Source organism: Hippoglossus hippoglossus, chromosome 6 (genome assembly GCF_009819705.1).
Source record: "Hippoglossus hippoglossus isolate fHipHip1 chromosome 6, fHipHip1.pri, whole genome shotgun sequence".
Lineage (NCBI taxonomy): Eukaryota > Metazoa > Chordata > Actinopteri > Pleuronectiformes > Pleuronectidae > Hippoglossus > Hippoglossus hippoglossus.
This window is the reverse complement of record NC_047156.1, coordinates 7,577,599-7,601,630: the sequence shown is the minus strand read 5'-3', so window position 1 is coordinate 7,601,630 and position 24,032 is coordinate 7,577,599. Positions and strand designations below refer to the sequence as shown.

Genomic DNA, 24,032 nt, shown 5'->3' with positions numbered 1-24,032 from the left:
TAAACCTGCTCTATAAATACACACACCATACCCAGCAGACTAAGAACAAACGTCAAGGGGTCACGGGGTGAATAGCAAACCCTAAATTTGTGTGTGTGACATGGGTATGTAAGTAAGAGGCAGGATGAGGTGAGGAAAACACAAAATATATATGTTATCGACCTTAAGAATAGATGTGACAAAGGTTGTGGCAGGAAATTCTGTGTTTAAGTTCAAATATGAATACGTGTCAGCCTCATGGATTTATATAGCAAATAAAATATCATAAATATTAATGAAAGTTTAGTTGGGAGAATGAAATCCCTGACAGTGATATGATCCTCAATAAAAAAGATGTCTCAATCAAATGTTGGAATTGTTGTAATCACTCAAATCCCTCCTGCTTGTACAATGGTGACAGAGTGGCAGTTCTTCTCTCACAAACAATCTTTGACGACACTGACAACAGTGTGCAGAGAGTACACAACCAACAGGGGACTAAGTTTAATTAGTAAAAGCTGATATAGCGAACCGCTGGAAATGTTTATTAATTTAAAGGGCGACAGCAACACTGAGCTAAACCCGAGGAGCTGCAGATGAATGTTGTCTCAAATGATCTGTTAATGCTTATTACCAACATGTCTTAATGTATCTGAACTCAAAGTCACTTACTGCTGCGTCCAAATAACATTTCATAGTCACACAATCTAGTTTAGACTGGCTCTCTATGGATGCTTCACTGGAGAGTAAAAAAGGTAGAAAAGGTATAAACAACACCTTTATTATACAGTAGTAAAAAGGCTCCTTAGTCCATTGAGATCCAGCGGCTATTAAGAGAAGGCTATTTTGCTCAGTTTGAGATCAGCCGGCTGTCGACCTAAAATATTGTGATTTTGGTACAGCATCATTGTTATTGTTCTGTTATCCACTGTTTTTTGAAGGAAAAACATAGACCTCATGACCTTTACGTAGCAGATGTAGACTTGAATTCGCTTGTCGCTGATCAACCAAGATACATTACATAGGTAGCATTATAATCACACTGCAACCAACATGAAATCTAATAATAGAAAAGGAGTTTCCAGTTTCCGAGGCCTTTAAAAAGTAACTGCTTGTCTTTGTCTCACAGCTGTAATGAGAAAAGAAGAAGCTGCTTCCCAAGATTAACGTGGGACCGTCACAAAAGGACGGCTGTCTCCATACATTACAGGGTGTTACAGCCCTGGCATTAGCATAAGGAATAGCTAATATTAAAACAGCTATATTTGGTCCAGAGTGGGTTTGCATCTCACAAACAGGCATGACAAAATTCACAGTGATGTAATGTTGCTTGTAAAGTGTGATGTCTGTGTAAACAATGTTTGCATTTGGATACTTTATATGGGAGCATACAGCATATGTCACTTTATGTGCCTTTTTCTCCATTTAATGATACAGTCATAAAATGAAAATGTTGGCACTGGCAAAGTGACATTCTGAGAGAGAGGAACCTGTTTTTAGACATAAAGGGCAACTTACAGCTGTAAAGTAACTCAGGCGAAAACATTTTGCAGGACCAAGGGAGGGGAATCTTGGCACAATAGAAGCTGCTAAAAGTGCATTTGCTCTCTGGGGGCAGAGAGACGGATTCAATATGGGGCAGTATTAACCTAGATTCCCCCACTAGATGTCGGGGAAAGCATTTCCATCTCAGGGGAACTGGAACGGTGCTTAGCCACCCGGAGTAGGACACTTTCCCCTGTTAAGAGCAGTCAGATCCAAACTCACAGGTCATAGATCTAATGAAATTAGGAAAATTACTTATTAAGACTTTTGATACACCGGAAAAAAATTTGCCCAGAGTTTCAATTCAACTGATACCAAGAAAATAAATTAAATAAATAAATAAACTTGAATACCAACCCTTGTGTGCTGTCTCAAAGGAAGATACATCATCTGAACATCATGCATCGTTGCTTAAATACAGTTTTCTCCTTCATTTTAAAGGTTCACAGAGAACAGTTTGCATAAGGCCCTTCCAATGCATGGTCTACCCTTCAGACAATGCATTTGAGTTTGTATTTTTCCAACAATGCATAGATCCATTTTCAGCATGAAGCAACAAGTAAAATAAAGCACTTCACATGCAAAATGCAGCTTAAAATAGAACAGAATAACAATAGACAACTCTCCCTCACATGTCCTATCTTTCCATAGCATCACAGGTTCAAATAAAAGCTGAAAGAAAGATCCAGCTAATCATTTCTAATAACAAACAATCCTAACACTGCTCAACTGAATTTAGAAAAATTAAGATCACCCCTCCCCCAGTTTTGACATCCTGACACAGGGCGGGTACTTTTCATAAACATTTTTTCTTTTTTATCCTTGTGTTCTTATAATGGATATTAGAGATTTTAATGTAAATAAGAGAGAGAGGGGAGGACGACCTTCGCTACACAATCAGTGTCTTTATCCTCTACACTACCAGGACCCCCCTGAGTGTCTTCTTCTGTAGAGCCACACGTACAGTATGTGGTTGGACATTTTCTGAGAATTCCTCACAGCACAGCATGGAAGTTGGGACATCTGTTGCTGTGTCTTCCCTGCTAGAAAAAGCAAGGATGAAACTGCACTAACAACCCACAGCATGTGAGTCAAACAGCACTTCACATTCTCACCATGCTTTCATCTCTTCACTGACAAACGCTCTCTCTCCATTCGTCAGTCATGGCAGGGCAAAGCCACAGTTCAAGTTGATAGGCTTAGGGACCAATGCCATTAAATATCCCCGCCTGATTAGTCCAAGGTAGACTGTCACGTGGTATGACCAGACATGCGTGGGTGTTGACACATCATCACTGAAAACCTCCCATCATTATAAAGAATATGTATATTATAATATATGAGTATATGATTATTTGTTTTGGTTACAAAGGATTAAAAGGTACAGTGTGTGAGAATGCTTTTCTATTGCAAATATGTGGAAAGAAGTTGTACCATAACATAGTGGCTGTCTTGCAAACCGTCAACACATGACTAGTTGCCAGCACAACATAAACTCCATGTTAGTCAAACTATAATAGTCTAGAATAGTCAGACCTCCACATTTCATTTTACCGCTTTTCCATAACGCTGCTGAAGAGTCATCTGCATAGTCTATAGTCCGATATTGTTTATAGTCCAACTATAATAACTATAAAAACTGTATATATATTTAGTTACCTCATCAATCAACACGTACCGGTCAATGACATTGAGTCTCAGGTATGTCACAGCACTGCTTGGTTGCTCACTTGCAGAGTTCAAGCACATGCACAAGCAACAGGATGCTGAGTACAGTTCACTTATCGGCCACCAGTGTCATTAATAACCAGGGTTGTTTAAATGTTACACACATAACCTGTAAGAGTCCCTCCTAACAAAGGACATTAGATGTTGACTCTTTGAAGCAGACTTTATCAAAACCAGAGGCAAATGCAAGTAGTGTCAGTCATTATTGATCTTATGACCCACTTCCGATTGCCACTCAGCATCAATGACCTTCAAATGTCTAATATGTTATCATCTGTGCTATTGGCACCACTTGCAGTCGGGCATTTTGCGGTCATTCAATATCAGATCAATTTTTGTCCTCCAATGTGAGTCTGACAGAGAATCCTAATACTGGATATTAGCCCATTATTGTTCCGTATAACCTAATCTGAAAGATTGGGTCGACTAAAGGTGCATACAGGTCACAGAGAGGCTAAAGCAATAGCAAATTAGGACTTTGCAGAGCTTTGAGAGAAAAAGAGAAAGTCAGGAACAAGAGATGGCCTGTTAAACCGTCTTTTCTCATTCTGCAGCAATTTCCCGAATATCACCTCACACTTCACTTCCAGCAGTCTGGTAATCATTTCCTCTTGTGCTTGGATTGCCTTCTCTCGAGGGACACGTTCCAGTAAGCTTTTTTAACTATTAACTATAGTGCACATCTGTGTTACTCTCAAGTCTTGCAAAGCACAACTCCACACAATGCCACACCGTTAAAGATGATGAGCTCTTCTATATTTGTCTGCACTGAGAATAGGCCGAGGTAAATGAGGTGAAGTGGCATATGTTGTGTTGTGAGTATTTAGTACTATTGTTAGTGTTTACAAGTGTTGTGAGTATTTGACAGTGTTGTTAGTGTTTAGAAGTGTTGAGTATTTGGTAGGGTTGTATGTATTTGGTTGTGTTTTGCGCATTTGTTTGTGTTTTGAGCATTTGACTGTATTGTGAGCATTTGGTTGTGTTTTGAGTATTTGGTTGTGTTGCGAGTATTTAATCGTGTTGCAAGTATTTGGTCATGCTGTGAGTATTTGGTAGTGTTGTGAGTATTTACAGCTCGTTTTCTGTTTGCCACTCATTAGGCAATGAATGTACTGTAATTTCTTCTTCTCCCTGGCTAAAATGTACGCAGACACACAGCTACAAGCCAATATTGGCAGCTTGTCTATCAAGTTCATTCTTGAAGCTGAACTTTGGACAAACACATCCCGTGTATAATCTTACAATCCATTATTAACAACCCTCAACATCCCCTAGTGCCCTAAGGAGGGAGGTCTCTGCAGAGAGAGGTGTCTGCCTGTTGACAGTCATAACGCTGGTGCTGGTGGTGAACATGACAAAAGGTTGCCGCTTTGGCATCGAACCAGCAACGAGTTGAACCTCAAGATGTCTTGGCCTGCACCGCATATGCTATTTGACCTTTAAATGTCTGCCCACCTCCCTGCTCTCCTGTAAACCACCTTTCACACCGCATTGTGTCTTCACGTTACACATGCACACAGTATGCAACACGTCGTGCGTTGCGTGACACAACAACTGAGTGTTATGAGTAATGGGGGGTTGTTTTGTTGCACCGCTGACAGCAATGCGTGTGTGGTGATTCCCTGCGATTGCTGCTCCACCACATGCCCCGTTATTTAGGGGTAGCCCCGGTCCGTTTTCCCCACATCGGTTCGCCGGTACACTCGCGGCAGGAGCGGACTAAATATGAGGAAATGAAAGTGAAACCTCGCTCCTATACATCGTTTAGGTTCGCGGTTGCCATGAAAACAAGTGACAGCCCGGCTGCAGTCGCATGCGTGCCCCGCTAACGTGGAGATGGGCTTTTTACTTTATGTAGCTAGCTAGTACCGCTAGCCACTAACCGGGGGCAGACGGCTAACACACACACAGATAACGTTACTACGACGGCTGAAGACATTCCTCCGAACAGCGCGTCGTTAAAAATGTCCACAAAGACTCTGAAATACGACACAAAACACATCCTCCCCTTTTCTACAAGTCCATGCTATATAAGCTAGTTAGCGCGAGTTAGCACATAGAGCAGACTTTAGTTGAAGTGGCTCGAATAAGAGCAAGTTATCTTTCGGCGGCGGGCGGCGGAGGAAAGACAGCGGCTACAACACCCAACTCACTCGGCGTCGGCAGCGGCGCTCCTGCGGTGGTTTCCGGGCTTCCTCCCGAGTCCAGCGGGCATAGCACGGGACTGTTAGCCGGCGGGGGCAGTGGCTGTGCTGGACGGATCAGAGTCGGCTGGAGGAGAAGTTGCTGTGTTTCAACATGGAGAGTGTGGAGGCTGGACTGACTGGATCCTCCCGCTGCTGCTGCTGCTGCTGCGGCTCATCTGCCCCGCTGCCCGTCTGTGTGGCCGCCACACCGGGGGATTCTGGCGACACCTGTGGCCGCAGCAGCGCGCTGCACCTGCTGCTGCTGCTTGAATGGCGCCTCGCCGCTGGAGACACCGAGCGTCGAGATCCAGTTGTTTGTGTGACGTACATTATGGAAAAACCCATTTCCGCCACTGGGATGAGAACAAATTAAGATCCATTTTAATGACAAACTCAAAATAATGACTTCGTATCTCATAATTATGACTTGCAGTTTTTTTTTTTAAATCTGCCAATATAAAGTTGATTCATCAAGTCTTTTAAAAGTCTCCAATTATTTGAATTACAAATTAAATCATATTTAGTAACAGACACTATCTTATAAACACTGTATAAACAATGTGAATACAGGCTGTAGAGAGAGAGAGAGAGAGAGAGAGAGAGAGAGAGAGAGAGAGAGAGAGAGAGAGAGAGAGATAGTGGCCCTAATGTTTTCTTTTTACAAAAAACAAGTTCAATTCACGCCCTTTTGCACCTTCCTTTTCATATTCATCCTACATTATATACTTTAAGATATCATCGGCAGCAATGATTTTGATAATCAATTACTGCTACTAAGAAAAGATCAAATGATCCTCTCTTCATCCCACAATGGGGAGATTTGCTGTGGTGCAGTAATAATAGGGATAGTCAAAAATAGACATCGGTAAAAGTAATAAATAAGTTAACATGCAATATAAGAGCATGGAAGTATAAAATAGAAATATTCTAGAAATTGTATGTACAATTGAAACAGAATATATACAGTGGAATGCATTGCACATTAGCCATTGAATTCCACAGCTCGGGGGGGGGGGGAGTATTAAATGGATAATAAATATTGTAAAAATAATATCAAAGACAGAAAGTCTTCCATCTTTTCTTTTAACACTTTTTAATCGATGTGTGAATCATTGATCCCGCCTTTCCGCCTTTAAATACGGAAGACTGGAAGGCATGATGGCGCCTCACTGTGGAGAGATGGCCGCACAGCATCTGGTCCAGTAGCAGCTCTGTCTCCAAACAAGCAGCTGATCTTTGACTTTTGTCTCCTGTGAAAATTCGATGAGTCCAACAGTCACTTTACTTCTTGTGCCTCTAGGTACTTGTTTGAGAAGATGTTTCACTAGTGGGGGAAAAGCATGTTTATTTTTTTTGGTGTTTGTATTGTTTTGTATTCGAAAGAGGGTTCACTCTGCTCATAGTCTGAGAAAGACAATGATTTGAACTGATTAGTTTGTTTGTTGTTTATCCCTGAAAGTGTTATTGTCTTGTTTGTTTGTTGATCTCTGGACTCTTTATTGTATCATTCAGACTTTTTCTTTTCTCACTACTTTATATTGTAATTCCGTGTGTTTACAGACAGAAATTTTTGTTAATACAACATGAAAAGTTTCTATGTAAATAAATATCATCCCCAAAATATGCCAGATTTTTTTCATCAAGATCTCTGTTTTATTTCTTCGGGAATTCACAAAAATGTTGTCTCGCCATGTTAATGAAAATGAGAACATCTGATCTGCATCCACACCAAAGTTTCACAGCTTCTTCTCTGATTCCTCTGTTGTTCATGTCTTCTTACCTTGAATTGCGGGACCATTGTGACTGCACTGTGTCTTCCTTCAAACTGAATGTCCATCTCTGCTTTACCGACCTCAACATACTTTAGTCAAGTGAGATAAAGTGACACAACCAATGCTAATATTCTGCTACAGGCCAAACACAAACAGCCACATTGACAGAACACTCAGGAAATCCATCTATGAGCACAAACCCTCATTTATTTATAATTTGTATTTCCTGAAACAGCTAAAAAAAACTATTACCACTTCAATCAGAAGCTAATCCATTACCGTGGATTTACAGGCACATTTAATTTCACCAGTCCTATTAAAATTTTCCACTTGCAGGTTAGGTTCCCGTCATAATGGCCTCAACTCTCAGTGTACTACTAGGAAACGAGACAGAGGCGGTCAAATGCCAAATCTATTTTCAACTTGTGGATCACGGACATGAAGCAAGGATGAGGAGTGGGGGGGTGGAGCATCTGGGAAACATCAGGCTTTTAATGAAAACAACATGTTGACAAATCTCACATTACCCCCTTGTGAGGATCATCTGCTGAACCGTGTGACAATGATTGCTGTGAAAACACCATCATATTGTTCATAGTGTAGGTCTGATGGGAGGATAGAGCTGTGGAACAAGAACTTTTTGAAACGTGCGTAAGACGCTCTGTGTTTTTCCTCATGAAATAGAAAACAGAAATGGCATCATTTATTCATCCTCTGGGGGTGCACTTAGCTACCTGCAAACTTAATGGAGCTCTGAATAATGCAGAGGTGCAACCACCACCTCTCGATCCTCCTCTGCAGCACGCAGCACAGAATCCGTCTGATATTTTCCATTTGACTGAAACAACTCAGAAACTATTTGCAGAATGAATTCATCAGTTAGGGTTAGGGTTAGGGTTAATGTGTAACCCTACAGTGTAATGTCGGTTTTGCGTAGTCTTCATCATACAAACAAATGGACAGAGGTGAAAACATAACCTTCTCGGTGGAGGAATCGTCGGGTTGTACAATTTTATCCAGAACCATAACTGGCTGTATTCTGCGACATGAGTTTTGAAGAGGGGGAAAATGATATTATTACATTTAATGCATATATATTGAAGCGACTGAATTCTTATCAAGAGGAGATCGATGCCAAACTTACACAGATTCAAGCCACACACATGAACATATGTTGAGGAAAAATGTAGTAACATCTTTTAATACCATTTTATTCCACAAATTGAACAGTATACACATATTTAAACCTTAATAATAACATTTTAATTTTGCATTGTACCAGCAAGCATTTCATAAAGCATCTCAAAAACATCCTAACGACTATTTGCTACAGTTGTATTTTATTCAAAATGTGCGTTCAATCATTTTAAGAACAATTTCTATAAGGTGGTTGTAAAATAAACTGCTGGGTAACTGCACACATCATTTATCTTTAGAAGAAAAAAATTAAAACCCGCCTTGTGGAAAATTCTGCCCTTTAGAAGGAAAAAAATAAAGCTTCTGCTCCTCTGGTGGTTTCAACATCACAGGAAGTTTCCCCTGAGAGAGCAGATATGCAGCAGGAAGTGATGTAACCCTGTTGCTTCTATAAGGAATTAACAATGTAGAAAAGACGGACAAAACAATGCAAAGCACCCACTGTTGCAGTAGGGATTTTCTAAACAGCACATTAACCACTAAAACATCATTTTTCATTGTTTGAATTCCTGAGTTTTTGTTTAATGATGTGACCCATAATCTTAAAAAAATGACCTGCAACAGTCAGATGCAGGACGAACAGCAAAATGTTCCGAACAGTTTCACAAAGCACAGGCATAAATATAATCAAAGACACTGACAACAAAAAAATCGTACAAACGTAAAAATGTGGAAAGTATAGAAAATCTAGTGCATCCAGTGCATTTACTACAGGGCATACAAATACAACGTATTCTACAACAAACAACAACACAACTTTATTCAAAGACATTGTTTAAATTGGTCAAAGAGGTGCAAAAAGCATCAGACAATCTTCCAAAAAATATGATGCAGAAAACATCATGTTTCCTATGACAAGTTAAAATCTCAACAGTCCATGTTTTTCTCATTCAGAATTTTTCAAACATGAATGTAAAATGCCTTGACACGCATCCAACAAATAACCTGAGCTGAAAATGAAATCAACAGTAAGTCATATACAGTAGTAAGCAAGCAGAAAAAATCAATCACTTATACAAACTAATCCAAGACAGATGTTTACACACGGTCTGAAAAATGTTGTGATTATGTGACCATCAAATCTCAATAAACATTCTTCCCTATTGTCAGACATTCAACATTTTTTAACAAATAAATACCAGAAGAAACACATTTAAATCCAGAAAAGTTACAAGTTCCTTAACGAGAACGACACGGGTATAAAAATAAATACAGCACAATCTATTTAGAGCCTTCCCTTTTACCAATGTCTGCTCAGTTCATTGCTAAGAGAATGAAGAGAGACCTGAGCAGCTTCTCTGACCTATGCATTGCTGTATCCGTTTTTCTGACCACCTTTTTTGGGTTTTATGTTCTCGTAAACAGACATCGCAGCGAGGTTTTGGTAGATTAGATCGACATTGGTTCCAGTTCTTGACCTGATGATGTCCATGGCGCACTGGTTTAAGAACACATACTGATCCTGCAGGAACGACAAATACAAAATGTTTTCTGAGCTGCAGCACATGGATCATTCCAACCAACATGCACAAGAAGACACATGCAATCAAAACCACAGTGAACATGAGCGTGTCCTACCTCGGTCTGCACCATAAGGGTCCGGTGCATGCGCTGATCATGGACGATGCCATAAACGTCCACGCAATTGTCCCTTTCAATCTGGAAGATCAGACGGTCAATGGCTATGAAGGTACCTGTACGACCAACACCAGCACTGGGAGTAGACAAGGTAGACAACACAGGACAGAGAAGGAGAACATCAGATTCATGTTTCTAAGACAGTTCCATAGGATTGAAGGCAGAAGTGTGTGTGTGTGTGTTTGTGTGTGTGTGTGTGTGTGTGTGTGTGTGTTTGTGTGTGTGTGTTCAGTCAGACCTGCAATGGACCACAGTAGGAGAATGTCTGGAGTACTGGTCCATATGCTCTCTGACCAGATGTCTGAAGTCGATGAGGAGCTCAGTGGTTTCTGGCACCCCGTGATCCGGCCAGGCCGTGAAGTGGAACTGACGCACAGCGCGTGTCTCTGCAGTTTTCAGCTGAGGAAGAAACAACACAAACTCAAAACAGATCCCAAATAAGCACTGGTAGGAGATGGATAAAAAGGTGTTTTTCTTGGCATATATACAGTATAACATGTCGCCACTTACATTTTTAATGTCAAAGTCCCTGATGGTCCAGTCTTCCAGTGGTATGTCAGAGGTTGTTGTCACAGTGATGTTTTCACAGTGCTTGGTGTCAAAACCCCAGTACTGCTCACATTTTACCTGTAAGGAGAAAACAGTCCCTCATGTGCGTGCATTTAATGTCAGGGGACTGTTGGGCTTTGGCCATGGACCGTACATAAAAAGGCCTTGGTGGAGGTATGAGCTCATTCTAGTCTGTTTCAAACAACATTTTCGATTTTAGATCTAGGATTTTTTCTTAACCCTATTTAGTATCGTGAGATAGTGCATTTCCAGGCATATTGAGGGATCTGATAACTGATATCTATGAGGGTGTGCAATTTGGTGATTGAATTCAAGGGCACTGTTGGGCCTCTGCACAGGTATGTATGTATAAGTTTGTGTCTGTACTCACTCGTCCCTGTTCGTTACAGCGTGTCAGCATCACCAGGGTCTGTACATTCTTCTCCCATATCATCCTCCAGAAATCGCTGACTGTGATGGGCAAAGGACCCTGAGATGCAATAAACTCCTTCCTGGAGTTGTAACCCTGCCGAACAAAAAACATCATCACAGAACACAACACATCTGTCCCATTCAGCTTTCTCTCAGATTCAATGTGGATGAAGGTGGAATAGTTTGAACATCACGGCATGAAGCAAAAGAATGAGCAGTTATGTTGTTAAATTCTGAAGCGATGACTGAAGCAGAGAGTGTCAGTACGCACCGGCATGTAGTTAGCATTGATGTAGTCATCGTATGGATTTCCATGGATGATAGAGAGTTTCACCCGAGAAAAGTCGTCTAGGAGGCGACAAAGGAGGTTAATGAATGGAAATCAATAGAAATGATTTCAGAGTATTTCCCTATAAACTCTGAACTACAAGATGCATGATAACAGTTATTAAATGTCCAAACAAAAACAGGATTATAGCAGCAGATACACCTATGTCGGGCGATGATTTAAGCAGTGTTACTGTTGAAAGCAGCGGAGGTGGAGCTGTTAAGGTGACTCACATGGAAGCACGTTGTTGTAGCGGTTCTTGGACTTGTTCTCTAAGGTCAGAGCGCTCGTCCTCGACTGACCTGTACCAACGGCCTTCAGGTCCTTTAGAAAGAAAGGGAGAAATGAATGGTTAATGATTGGATGGATGCACGATTCAAAATCTGCTGGCTTTGTTTTTTTTGTTTTTTCTTTCCCTCTTTATTTCTATTTTCTTTGCAGTTGGTTGCTGTATTGTGTATTTGTTGGCTATGAAACTATAAAGGCTATAAAACTGTTCAAAATCAATTAACAGATGTTTTAAAAAAAAAGAGAATTGCTAACTGACTAAATATTTGTGTGTCTGCTTTGAATAGCTGCATATATCAGGAGCCCTGGATTACTGAATTTATGTTTCACCTCAAACTCTTCAGCGAAGCCACAGTTGGAGTCTGCCTTCTGCTTCTTGAAGTACTGCTCGTAGTCCTCGATCCTCACAGCCACACTCCTGCTCAAACGGACACCAGAGATGAGGGGAGAAACGTTCTGAAAACCACTTCAGCACAGTTCATGCTGTTCCAGACGTTGTGTGGGACACTTGATAAATATGATCACTTTTGTTATTTATAGGATTTTTTACTTACACTTTGGCTCTGCAAAAAGAAAGAGGAAAAAGAAACATTGACTGACAGCCACTACACTTGTCAATTTACTTTAAACTTGAAGTAAACTGGCAATGATGAAACCCCTTACCTCATGGAGTGAATCTGGATGTCTGACGGTTCTTTTCTGGAAAACCTACAGAACATAAACAGTGAGTTTAGAATTGATTTTTATTCACACGGACATAATAGTGATATTATACATAATGTCTATCAGTGATGGCAACTGCCAACCTTTTCCAGTAGATTATGAAGCCAATGAGGATGATGAAAAGAATGCAAAAAATTCCCAGCGTTGCTCCGACAGCAACGCCAATGACAGCTGGAATCAAAGGTTACGACAGAGAGACAACGGAAATTTCATGTGAGAAAAAGACAGTTTCATGGAGAATAAAAAACTAAGACACAAAACAAGGTTGTATGATTGTACCTGGGTTTTGTGGGAGTTTAACAACAGTGAAGACCATTGTTACTGAGGCCAGAGACTTCTCAACGTTCACAAAACCATCCTGCAGAGTCACATCGGTGAACAACACGATGGCATATCTGCAGGATAAGAGATTTAAAATCGAACTTTAACATTTATCTTAACACTGAAACTTTGACACTTTGACTCTCAAATGCCGAATCTACACAAAACACAAATAACCGGATTGTGTTCAAACTGAATTACAGTTTAAAAACTTATTAACTTGATTTTGAAGAAACTTGGAATAATGGGACATGAGCCAAGAATGACCCAATGAAATGTGTCAAGGATTCGGACAAAGGGATTTTCTTCAACATTGGCATTTTCTTTTTGCCTTTATTGAAAGGACAGTTTAAGCAGGAAATGGGGAGAGAGTGGGGAAAATGCAGCAACAGGCCATGTCGGAAAAGAACCTGCACTGCAGGAGCCCTCAGGACTCCGTATATGGGTTGCCTGCTAGCTCATCTGGTTGAGCAGGCACTACACGGATCTTCATGAAAAAAAATCGGACCTATTTAGGGGACTGATCTATGAGTGTGTGCAATTCCAAATAAAAATCTTCATCTACTGGACTGAAATATGGTTAACAGGGGAAGTGCGGTAATGAATTTTGGCAAGCCGGGTAAAGGGACAGATCCAGGAATTTTTACTATCACTTTCTGAAGCATTGTGAAGTAGGGGCCTTGGTGGAGGTATATGCTCTGCTGAGTGCCATGCTGCTTTAGACTGGAGCATCACAAACTTTCCTAAGTTATTTTTTTCACCAGTTGCTCCCTCTTCAGCTCTGGCAAACCAATCACTGCTGGGTAAAACACTGCTTCTGGTTGGTTGGTGCAGGAGTGTCACCACAGACACCAGATGCATAGTAATATATAATAATAATGGATTTATGTGTTGCTCATTCAGCACTGTGTCATTTTACAATTTTACACTTTGATGCAAAAGTCTCACAGCAATAGTTAAGAAGTTACGGTATTGTACACAGTGTCATATTTAGTCCTTACTGGTATTCTCCAGTGGCTTCCAGAGCACCATTAGTGTAGTTCTTCCATATAGTTTCATCTCCTACTTCTATATTCAGAGGGTTCCCTCCGCTGCGTGACTGGGGGTTGGTCTCTTTGACTGTTGCCAAGTACATTGGAGTGTCCGCCGCCCTCCACTGATCATAAGTTTTCCCCATGTACTTCTTCAAATTTGAAGTGTCAACACCTGAAAGGACAGAAATTAAGAAATGACCAAATACAGTAACTGGCTTTTGAAAGTTGTTGTCTTAAATATATGAAGAAGAAAAAAATACAACAGTGAGAAACACTTTAACAAATTGATCTCCAGGATACAAGTCAGAAGCAATTCAAATTGAATATCCTGACATTAAAGTAAAAAAAAGAGAAACTCACCAGCCAGGTTATTTGTCACCAGCACCCCAACATATTTGACTGGCCCTTTGGTGTTATTCAGCAATTCTCTCTTGATCTGAAGGGAGAACTTGTTGTATACCACTCCAGTCACTTCCAACATTTCCTTATAGTTGGGTGGGATGGGAGGATCTTTTGAAAATTTAAAAAAGAGAAAATATCACGTAAAAATATTTTTAAAAAACTGCGAAGAGAATACAGCAATTTTAAAAAAAAATGGTATGCTAACCATATCATTTTATTGTCAGTCTACATACATTTTTTCCAGACTCATATGAGGTCACTGTGATCTTTGACCTTTAACCTCTGAAATCTACTCAGTGAAATTTGAGACCAGTGACAACTGGTTAAAGTTTTAAGAGATTCCCTGAAGACAGACTTGAGAAATCACGTTCAAGAGGCCAAACACATGTTCTGTGAGGCTAATGTGGAAGGCAACTTTCACCACATAAAGCTCATCAGTTAATCTGTGAGTCCAAGTGAACATTTGGGCCAAATTTGGAAGGATTCTCTTGAGGGGCTCTTAAGATAACGCGTTCACAAGGAAAAAAGGGGTATTGTGAGGGCACCGTCACCTTGAATCAAATCAGTTCATGTTCGAGTTCAAGTGAACGTTTGTAACAAATTGGAAGAAATTCACTTGGAATATTGCTAAAAACTCGCACTCACAAGGTCACAGTGACCTTGACCTTTGACCACCAAATTCAGGTCAAGCTCATGTGTGAGATCAATGTGAATGTTTAAACAAAATTTGTGAGGATTCCCCTGGGGTGTTTCTGTGAGGTTAAAGTGAACTTGACCTTTGGATACTAAAATCTAATCAGTTCATAAGTCCAGCCCGACTGAATGTTTGTACCAAATTTGAAGAAATTCCCTCAAGGAGTTCTTGAGCCAACGTGTTAACAATGGGACGGTAGGACAACACAAAAACATATTGCCCGCGTCCACGGCTGTCACAGAGGCGCAGGGTCATAAAAAGGTTTGTTGTATGTGTCACAAATTCTTAAAAAACCTTGCATTAGCATTTGTATCCTAAAGCTATGCTCTCATAATGCATAACGTCCTACCTGTAATGCCTGTGAAGGTCTCACACGACACAGGAGAGCTGGGCAGTCCACAGCTCAGCGTCTGCACAGTCTGCCTGTATTTAGTATTGTGATGAGGGTAGAACACAGTATAATTATATGAGGTGTTTGTTGAGATGTTGAAGCTTTTGTCATCGGCAGTGACCCATAAGCCGGAGTGCTGGCCCCTGGGTTTGTTCCAGGAAAGGATGATTTGTGCCTTGGGTTCGTTTGGACCTTCACATCTTAAGTTGTTCACCGGGCTTGCATCTGCAGCATCAAACAGAAATGTGTGTATGTTAGGGAAATGTAGCACCAATAATTCCTTAGTTAAACAGACAATTATATGAAAGTATATTATTCTATGTTAACAAAATATATCTCTGCATCAGAGATCACTGCCAGCAACATAAGCTTAAAAAGAGAATGAAACACTTTCTAACCATCATCACACCTAAAAAAAACCTACTACTTACATTTTTCATACATGCACTGATGAAATACATAATTATTTAAAACTGTTTCAGGAAAAAAAGCAGTTATGACCCTACTTGTGCAGCTGGAATTCATTGTTGTGTTGCCCGGCTTCCCTTCAGAGATCTCTGGGGTGACACTAAAGTTATGTCGGCTGCCAGGATCCAGGTCGGATATCGTATACGTTGTTTCCTGCGTTGTGATATTTTGGAGCCCATGTCGGTTTGTCCACTTCAAACGGTAATGAAAGCTTCCTGTGTATTCAACAGGTTCCCATGCGACTGTGATGTTGTCCTCTTGCGTCGTACGAGCCACGACAGACTCCACATGCAACTCGGCTGATGGTGTTAAAGATATTTGGTAGATGTTACTCCAGACAGTAAAGGTGAAAGGTGACAGTGCTTGGGTACAGAAATATAACTTACTTGTAGTAACCATGTAGATGTGAATCTTCTCACTCTCAAAATCCATGGGACCCACGGTGGCGATGGAGATGTTGTAGGACGTCCCAGGAAGCAGGGAGTCAAATGTGTGGTTGGTGTTGGAGGTGTTGGAGGGTTTGTATCCTCCTCCCTGAGATGGAGTGTGAGTCAGTTTGTAGAAGAACGATGGAGCTGTCATCAGAGGAGCTTCCCCCCACCTGACTTCAATCGAGCTGGTTGTTGTTGTCAGGACCTCAACTGACCCGGGGGGGTTTGGGACTGTGGGGGTGGAGGTGAAGCATGTTAACTTCAACACGGAGAGTCATGTTCTCATTCATCAAAATGTTTTATATTGCCTCTCCACACAAGTCCTTGTGCACATCATCATGCCATTGTGCATCATGTCCTTAAATGCACCATCAAGATTTTGAGCTAGTATATTTAAACTAACAAAGACCTGAAAACTAAAACGGCATTTTTTCAAAAACATCAACATTAATATGATTTGTGTAAATTCAATTGTGAGGGAATTATACACAACCTTCTCTTTGATACATCACATTACTGTTGAACAAATCTTAAATATATATCATACTCACAAGTTGCATTAGGGATGTATTCAGATGATGCATTGAAGGGTCCACTAAATGTGAAGACTCTGGCACTGTAAAGTGTCCCTGCAGACAGGCCCTCAAACAGAGAGGAGGTGCTGGTAGAGCTCAGCACTCTTTCCGTTAAATTTGAAGACGTGCTGTTTAGATGAACCTTAAAATTATCCACCTTCCCATGAGGTTTGGTCCACGACACCAGCACTGAACTATTGGAGCCTTGACTGGAGAGACTGACTTGTACTGTATCAGGTTCTGTTCATATACAGAGAAGGAGAGATTTAAGATAACTAAACACTTTGACAATGTGAAATAAAGAATGAGAAGTTACAGGTGGGATTCTTACTAGTGTACTGTGAGGTGCAGTTTTCCTCTCCTTCAGTGCCATCCGCTGCAATGACGAAAACACAGAAGGTGCAGTTTGTCCCAGGGGTGAGCGCTGAGATCTCTGCAGCTTCTCCTGTAACGGTTTGGTTTTGGGAGCCGCAGCCTGTCGTCTGAACACGATACGTATATCCATTCTTGTACTCCGGAGGTTCACTCCAAACCAGACGTCCAGTGGTTGTGTTTAAGGTTTCAACCTTCAACCCAGTAATGCTATGAGGCCCTAAAAACAGAAAAATTGAGAGTTCATTAGAAAACAGCAACATTAGAGCAACTTTGATTTCATATCCTGTCAAATTAGATGTGCCTCTCTTACGTCAAAGGTTTTGGTCTTTTTGCATAATGAGTTTTAGTTTGGGGTCCTGATTGTTTGAAAAATATGTGAGAGATGTAAACTTTTGTCCAGATAGTAAAGGTGAAAGGTGACAGTGCTTGGGTACAGAAATAAAATCCTTACTTGTAGTAACCATGTAGATGTGAACCTTCTCACTCTCAAAATCCATGGGACCCACGGTGGCGATGGAGATGTTGTAGGACGTCCCAGAATGAAGGGAGACAAGATTGTGGTTGTTGTTGGAGGTGTTGGATGTGGTGGATCCTCCTCCCTGAGATGGAGTGTGAGTCAGTTTGTAGAAGAACGGTGAAGCTGTCATCAGAGGAGCTTCCCCCCACCTGACTTCAATGGAGCTGGTTGTTCTTGTCAGGACCTCAACTGACCCGGGGGGGTTTGGGACTGTGGGGGTGGAGGTGAAGCATGTTAACTTCAACACGGAGAGTCATGTTCTCATTCATCAAACTGAAACAGGTATTATATTATTGTCCTTCCAAACACAAGTGCTGTCTCGCTGAAGAGCCTGTGTTATGCTAGAGAAGTGATGCATGTCCTTGTGCATCATGTCCTTAAATGCACCATCAATACTTGTGACATCATGTATTGCTACAAGATGACACGTTTATATCACACATGTAAAAGTGACGAATAACAAAAGTCCAAGAATATGTCTCTGTCGTTCCTACTGTGAAGTAAATGTGGCACCTGTGGCTCAGGAGATAGAGGCTTGTCCACTAAACAGTAGGTCCGAGGTTTGAACCCAGTCTCCCCCATTCCTAATACTGAATTGTGATGGGTGAAGGCAAAACTGTACAATAAAGCGCTTTGCATGGTCAAATCTTAAATATATATCATACTCACAAGTTGCGTTAGGGATGTATTCAGATGATGCATTGAAGGGTCCACTAAATGTGAAGACTCTGGCACTGTAAAGTGTCCCTGCAGACAGGCCTCGAAACAGAAAGGAGGTGCTGGTAGAGTTCAGCACTTTTTCCGTTAAATTTGAAGACATGTTGTTTAGATGAACCTTAAAATGATCCACCTTCCCATGAGGTTTGGTCCACGACACCAGCACTGAACTATTGGAGCCTTGACTGGAGAGACTGACTTGTACTGTCTCAGGTTCTGTTTATATACAGAGAAGGAGAGATTTAAGATAACTAAACACTTTGACAATGTGAAATAAAGAACGAGAAGTTACAGGTGAGATTCTTACTAGTGTACTGTGAGGTGCAGTTTTCCTCTCCTTCAGTGCCATTTGCTGCAATGACGAAAACACAGAAGGTGCAGTTTGTCCCAGGGGTGAGCGCTGAGATCTCTGCAGCTTTTACTGTAACGGTTTGGTTTTGGGAGCCGCAGCCTGTCGTCTGAACACGATACTTAGATCCATTCTTGTACTCCGGAGGTTCACTCCAAACCAGACGTCCAGTGGTTGTGTTTAAGGTTTCAACCTTCAACCCAGTAATGCTATAAGGCCCTAAAAACAGAAAAATTGAGAGTTCATTAGAAAACAGCAACATTAGAGCAACTTTGATTTCATATCCTGTCAAATTAGATGTGCCTCTCTTACGTCAAAGGTTTTGGTTGTTTTGCATTTTGAGTTTTAGTTTGGGGTCCTGATTGTTTGAAAAATATGTGAGAGATGTAAACTTTTCTCCAGATAGTAAAGGTGAAAGGTGACAGTGCTTGGGTACAGAAATAAAATCCTTACTTGTAGTAACCATGTAGATGTGAACCTTCTCACTCTCAAAATCCATGGGACCCACGGTGGCGATGGAGATGTTGTAGGACGTCCCAGAAAGAAGGGAGACAAGAGTGTGGTTGTTGTTGGAGGTGTTGGATGTGGTGGATCCTCCTCCCTGAGATGGAGTGTGAGTCAGTTTGTAGAAGAACGGTGAAGCTGTCATCAGAGGAGCTTCCCCCCACCTGACTTCAATGGAGCTGGTAGTTCTTGTCAAGACCTCAACTGACCCGGGGGGGTTTGGGACTGTGGGGGTGGAGGTGAAGCATGTTAACTTCAACACGGAGAGTCATGTTCTCATTCATCAAACTGAAACATGTTTTATATTATTGTCCTTCCAAACACAAGTGCTGTCACGCTGAAGAGCCTGTGTTATGCTAGAGAAGTGACGCATGTCCTTGTGCATCATGTCCTTAAATGCACCATCAATACTTGTGACATCATGTATTGCTACAAGATGACACGTTTATATCACACATGTAAAAGTGACGAATAACAAAAGTCCAAGAATATGTCTCTGTCGTTCCTATTGTGAAGTAAATGTGGCGCCTGTGGCTCCGGAGATAGAGGCTTGTCCACTAAACAGTAGGTCCGAGGTTCGAACCCAGTCCCCCCCATTCCTAATACTGAATTGTGATGGGTGAAGGCAAAACTGTACAATAAAGCGCTTTGCATGGTCAAATCTTAAATATATATCATACTCACAAGTTGCATTAGGGATGTATTCAGATGATGCATTGAAGGGTCCACTAAATGTGAAGACTCTGGCACTGTAAAGTGTCCCTGCAGACAGGCCTCGAAACAGAAAGGAGGTGCTGGTAGAGTTCCGCACTTCTTCCGTTAAATTTGAAGACGTGCTGTTTAGATGAACCTTAAAATGTTCCACCTTCCCAGGAGGTTTGGTCCACGACACCAGCACTGAACTATTGGAGCCTTGACTGGAGAGACTGACTTGTACTGTCTCAGGTTCTGTTTATATACAGAGAAGGAGAGATTTAAGATAATTAACCACTTTGACAATGTGAAATAAAGAACGAGAAGTTACAGGTGAGATTCTTACTAGTGTACTGTGAGGTGCAGTTTTCCTCTCCTTCAGTGCCATCCGCTGCAATGACGAAAACACAGAAGGTGCAGTTTGTCCCAGGGGTGAGCGCTGAGATCTCTGCAGCTTCTCCTGTAACGGTTTGGTTTTGGGAGCCGCAGCCTGTCGTCTGAACACGATACTTAGATCCATTCTTGTACTCCAGAGGTTCACTCCAAACCAGACGTCCAGTGGTTGTGTTTAAGGTTTCAACCTTCAACCCAGTAATGCTATAAGGCCCTAAAAACAGAAAAATTGAGAGTTCATTAGAAAACAGCAACATTAGAGCAACTTTGATTTCATATCCTGTCAAATTAGATGTGCCTCTCTTACGTCAAAGGTTTTGGTGTTTTTGCATAATGAGTTTTAGTTTGGGGTCCTGATTGTTTGAAAAATATGTGAGAGATGTAAACTTTTCTCCAGATAGTAAAGGTGAAAGGTGACAGTGCTTGGGTACAGAAATAAAATCCTTACTTGTAGTAACCATGTAGATGTGAACCTTCTCACTCTCAAAATCCATGGGACCCACGGTGGCGATGGAGATGTTGTAGGACGTCCCAGAAAGAAGGGAGACAAGAGTGTGGTTGTTGTTGGAGGTGTTGGATGTGGTGGATCCTCCTCCCTGAGATGGAGTGTGAGTCAGTTTGTAGAAGAACGGTGAAGCTGTCATCAGAGGAGCTTCCCCCCACCTGACTTCAATGGAGCTGGTAGTTCTTCTCAGGACCTCAACTGACCCGGGGGGGTTTGGGACTGTGGGGGTGGAGGTGAAGCATGTTAACTTCAACACGGAGAGTCATGTTCTCATTCATCAAACTGAAACATGTTTTATATTATTGTCCTTCCAAACACAAGTGCTGTCACGCTGAAGAGCCTGTGTTATGCTAGAGAAGTGACGCATGTCCTTGTGCATCATGTCCTTAAATGCACCATCAATACTTGTGACATCATGTATTGCTACAAGATGACACGTTTATATCACACATGTAAAAGTGACGAATAACAAAAGTCCAAGAATATGTCTCTGTCGTTCCTATTGTGAAGTAAATGTGGCGCCTGTGGCTCCGGAGATAGAGGCTTGTCCACTAAACAGTAGGTCCGAGGTTCGAACCCAGTCTCCCCCATTCCTAATACTGAATTGTGATGGGTGAAGGCAAAACTGTACAATAAAGCGCTTTGCATGGTCAAATCTTAAATATATATCATACTCACAAGTTGCATTAGGGATGTATTCAGATGATGCATTGAAGGGTCCACTAAATGTGAAGACTCTGGCACTGTAAAGTGTCCCTGCAGACAGGCCTCGAAACAGAAAGGAGGTGCTGGTAGAGTTCCGCACTTCTTCCATTAAATTTGAAGACGTGCTGTTTAGATGAACCTCAAAATTATCCACCTTCCCAGGAGGTTTGGTCCACGACACCAGCACTGAACTATTGGAGCCTTGACTGGAGAGACTGACTTGTACTGTCTCAGGTTCTGTTTATATACAGAGAAGGAGAGATTTAAGATAATTAACCACTTTGACAATGTGAAATAAAGAACGAGAAGTTACAGGTGAGATTCTTACTAGTGTACTGTGAGGTGCAGTTTTCCTCTCCTTCAGTGCCATCCGCTGCAATGACGAAAACACAGAAGGTGCAGTTTGTCCCAGGGGTGAGCGCTGAGATCTCTGCAGCTTCTCCTGTAACGGTTTGGTTTTGGGAGCCGCAGCCTGTCGTCTGAACACGATACTTAGATCCATTCTTGTACTCCGGAGGTTCACTCCAAACCAGACGTCCAGTGGTTGTGTTTAAGGTTTCAACCTTCAACCCAGTAATGCTATGAGGCCCTAAAAACAGAAAAATGGAGAGTTCATTAGAAAACAGCAACATTAGAGCAACTTTGATTTCATATACTGTCAAATTTGCTCGGCTTCCCTTCCGTCAAAGGTTTTGGTTGTTTTGTATATTGAGTTTTAGTTTGGGGTCCTGATTGTTTGAAAAATATGTGAGAGATGTAAACTTTTCTCCAGATAGTGAAGGTGAAAGGTGACAGTGCTTGGGTACAGAAATAAAATCCTTACTTGTAGTAACCATGTAGATGTGAACCTTCTCACTCTCAAAATCCATGGGACCCACGGTGGCGATGGAGATGTTGTAGGACGTCCCAGAAAGAAGGGAGACAAGAGTGTGGTTGGTGTTGGAGGTGTTGGAGGGTTTGTATCCTCCTCCCTGAGATGGAGTGTGAGTCAGTTTGTAGAAGAACGATGGAGCTGTCATCAGAGGAGCTTCCCCCCACCTGACTTCAATGGAGCTGGTTGTTCTTGTCAGGACCTCAACTGACCCGGGGGGGTTTGGGACTGTGGGGGTGGAGGTGAAGCATGTTAACTTCAACACGGAGAGTCATGTTCTCATTCATCAAACTGAAACATGTTTTATATTGCCTCTCCACACGAGTTCTTGTGCACATCATCATGCCATTGTGCATCATGTCCTTAAATGCACCATCAAGATTTTGAGCTAGTATATTTAAACTAACAAAAACCTGAAAACTAAAATGGCATTCTTGCAAAAAGATTAACATTAATAAGATTTGTGTGAATTCAATTGTGAGGGAATTATACAAAACCTTCTCTTTGATACATCACATTACTGTCGAACAAATCTTAAATATATATCATACTCACAAGTTGCATTAGGGATGTATTCAGATGATGCATTGAAGGGTCCACTACATGTGAAGACTCTGGCACTGTAAAGTGTCCCTGCAGACAGGCCCTCAAACAGAGAGGAGTTGCTGGTAGAGCTCAGCACTCTTTCCGTTAAATTTGACGTGCTGTTTAGATGAACCTTAAAATTATCCACCTTCCCAGGAGGTTTGGTCCACGACACCAGCACTGAACTATTGGAGCCTTGACTGGAGAGACTGACTTGTACTGTCTCAGGTTCTGTTCATATACAGAGAAGGAGAGATTTAAGATAACTAAACACTTTGACAATGTGAAATAAAGAACGAGAAGTTACAGGTGAGATTCTTACTAGTGTACTGTGAGGTGCAGTTTTCCTCTCCTTCAGTGCCATCCGCTGCAATGACGAAAACACAGAAGGTGCAGTTTGTCCCAGGGGTGAGCGCTGAGATCTCTGCAGCTTTTACTGTAACGGTTTGGTTTTGGGAGCCGCAGCCTGTCGTCTGAACACGATACGTATATCCATTCTTGTACTCCGGAGGTTCACTCCAAACCAGACGTCCAGTGGTTGTGTTTAAGGTTTCAACCTTCAACCCAGTAATGCTATAAGGCCCTAAAAACAGAAAATAGAAAGAGAGCATTTGAAAACAGCAACTTATATCACCTCTAAGTTCATATTCTCTCAAATTAGCTGTGCTTCTTTCTGTGCCAGCTAAAGAGACAAAAAGCTTAAGGAATAATGTTTAACTAAATAAGTTTTAATTAATTGTTATTTTCTTATTTTCCTTCCTAGGCAGAATATTGTACATTTCCAGTCATAGACAGTATCTGTGAGAGAGTACTAATACACAGTACACACGTGTGAAGTAGTAAACTGTCACAGGAGCTGCTGGAGTGTGATCTGTTGTCTGAGTCGTGACAGTGAAGCTGGTGTTGGTCCCAGATGAAAGTCTGGTGCTTGTGAATGTGGTGTTGAAAACTCGAACTTCAGGAAAAGAGGAGGAGTTTTGGGTCACAAGCACCACATATGATTGGCCATTTTTGCTGTTCAGCTGCTCCCACACCAAGGTCACTGCGTTTGTGGTGATTCCTGCCTGTCTCAGCATGGTCACAGAGTCCGGTCCTGAGAAAATAAAACAGATGAGACACTGAGGATATGCAAAATAA

At 41.5% G+C, this 24,032-nt stretch overlaps 2 protein-coding genes across 2 annotated transcripts in view; both read right to left on the bottom strand.

Moving 5' to 3' along the window:
- Positions 1-5,657, bottom strand: part of osbpl5 (oxysterol binding protein-like 5) — a 39,039-nt gene extending 33,382 nt beyond the window's left edge. The window contains exon 1 of the mRNA XM_034588297.1: positions 5,406-5,657. The gene's annotated coding sequence lies outside the window, so the exon portion shown is untranslated. The remainder of the gene's footprint in view (positions 1-5,405) is intronic.
- Positions 5,658-8,404: 2,747 nt separating this feature from the next.
- Positions 8,405-24,032, bottom strand: part of ptprjb.1 (protein tyrosine phosphatase receptor type Jb, tandem duplicate 1) — a 49,982-nt gene continuing 34,354 nt past the window's right edge. The window contains exons 17-45 of the mRNA XM_034588008.1: positions 23,725-23,988; positions 23,218-23,478; positions 22,866-23,126; positions 22,263-22,538; positions 21,768-22,028; positions 21,413-21,676; positions 20,678-20,953; positions 20,183-20,443; positions 19,828-20,091; positions 19,093-19,368; positions 18,598-18,858; positions 18,243-18,506; positions 17,508-17,783; positions 15,714-15,974; positions 15,166-15,432; positions 14,081-14,230; positions 13,688-13,892; positions 12,645-12,760; positions 12,449-12,536; positions 12,306-12,350; positions 12,197-12,205; positions 11,973-12,060; positions 11,588-11,678; positions 11,298-11,374; positions 10,986-11,120; positions 10,556-10,672; positions 10,284-10,444; positions 9,986-10,121; positions 8,405-9,869 (exon numbers count right to left, since the gene is read on the bottom strand). Coding sequence (XP_034443899.1) covers positions 9,711-9,869; positions 9,986-10,121; positions 10,284-10,444; positions 10,556-10,672; positions 10,986-11,120; positions 11,298-11,374; positions 11,588-11,678; positions 11,973-12,060; positions 12,197-12,205; positions 12,306-12,350; positions 12,449-12,536; positions 12,645-12,760; positions 13,688-13,892; positions 14,081-14,230; positions 15,166-15,432; positions 15,714-15,974; positions 17,508-17,783; positions 18,243-18,506; positions 18,598-18,858; positions 19,093-19,368; positions 19,828-20,091; positions 20,183-20,443; positions 20,678-20,953; positions 21,413-21,676; positions 21,768-22,028; positions 22,263-22,538; positions 22,866-23,126; positions 23,218-23,478; positions 23,725-23,988 — 5,570 coding nt within the window. The 3' untranslated portion in view covers positions 8,405-9,710. The remainder of the gene's footprint in view (positions 9,870-9,985; positions 10,122-10,283; positions 10,445-10,555; positions 10,673-10,985; positions 11,121-11,297; positions 11,375-11,587; positions 11,679-11,972; positions 12,061-12,196; positions 12,206-12,305; positions 12,351-12,448; positions 12,537-12,644; positions 12,761-13,687; positions 13,893-14,080; positions 14,231-15,165; positions 15,433-15,713; positions 15,975-17,507; positions 17,784-18,242; positions 18,507-18,597; positions 18,859-19,092; positions 19,369-19,827; positions 20,092-20,182; positions 20,444-20,677; positions 20,954-21,412; positions 21,677-21,767; positions 22,029-22,262; positions 22,539-22,865; positions 23,127-23,217; positions 23,479-23,724; positions 23,989-24,032) is intronic.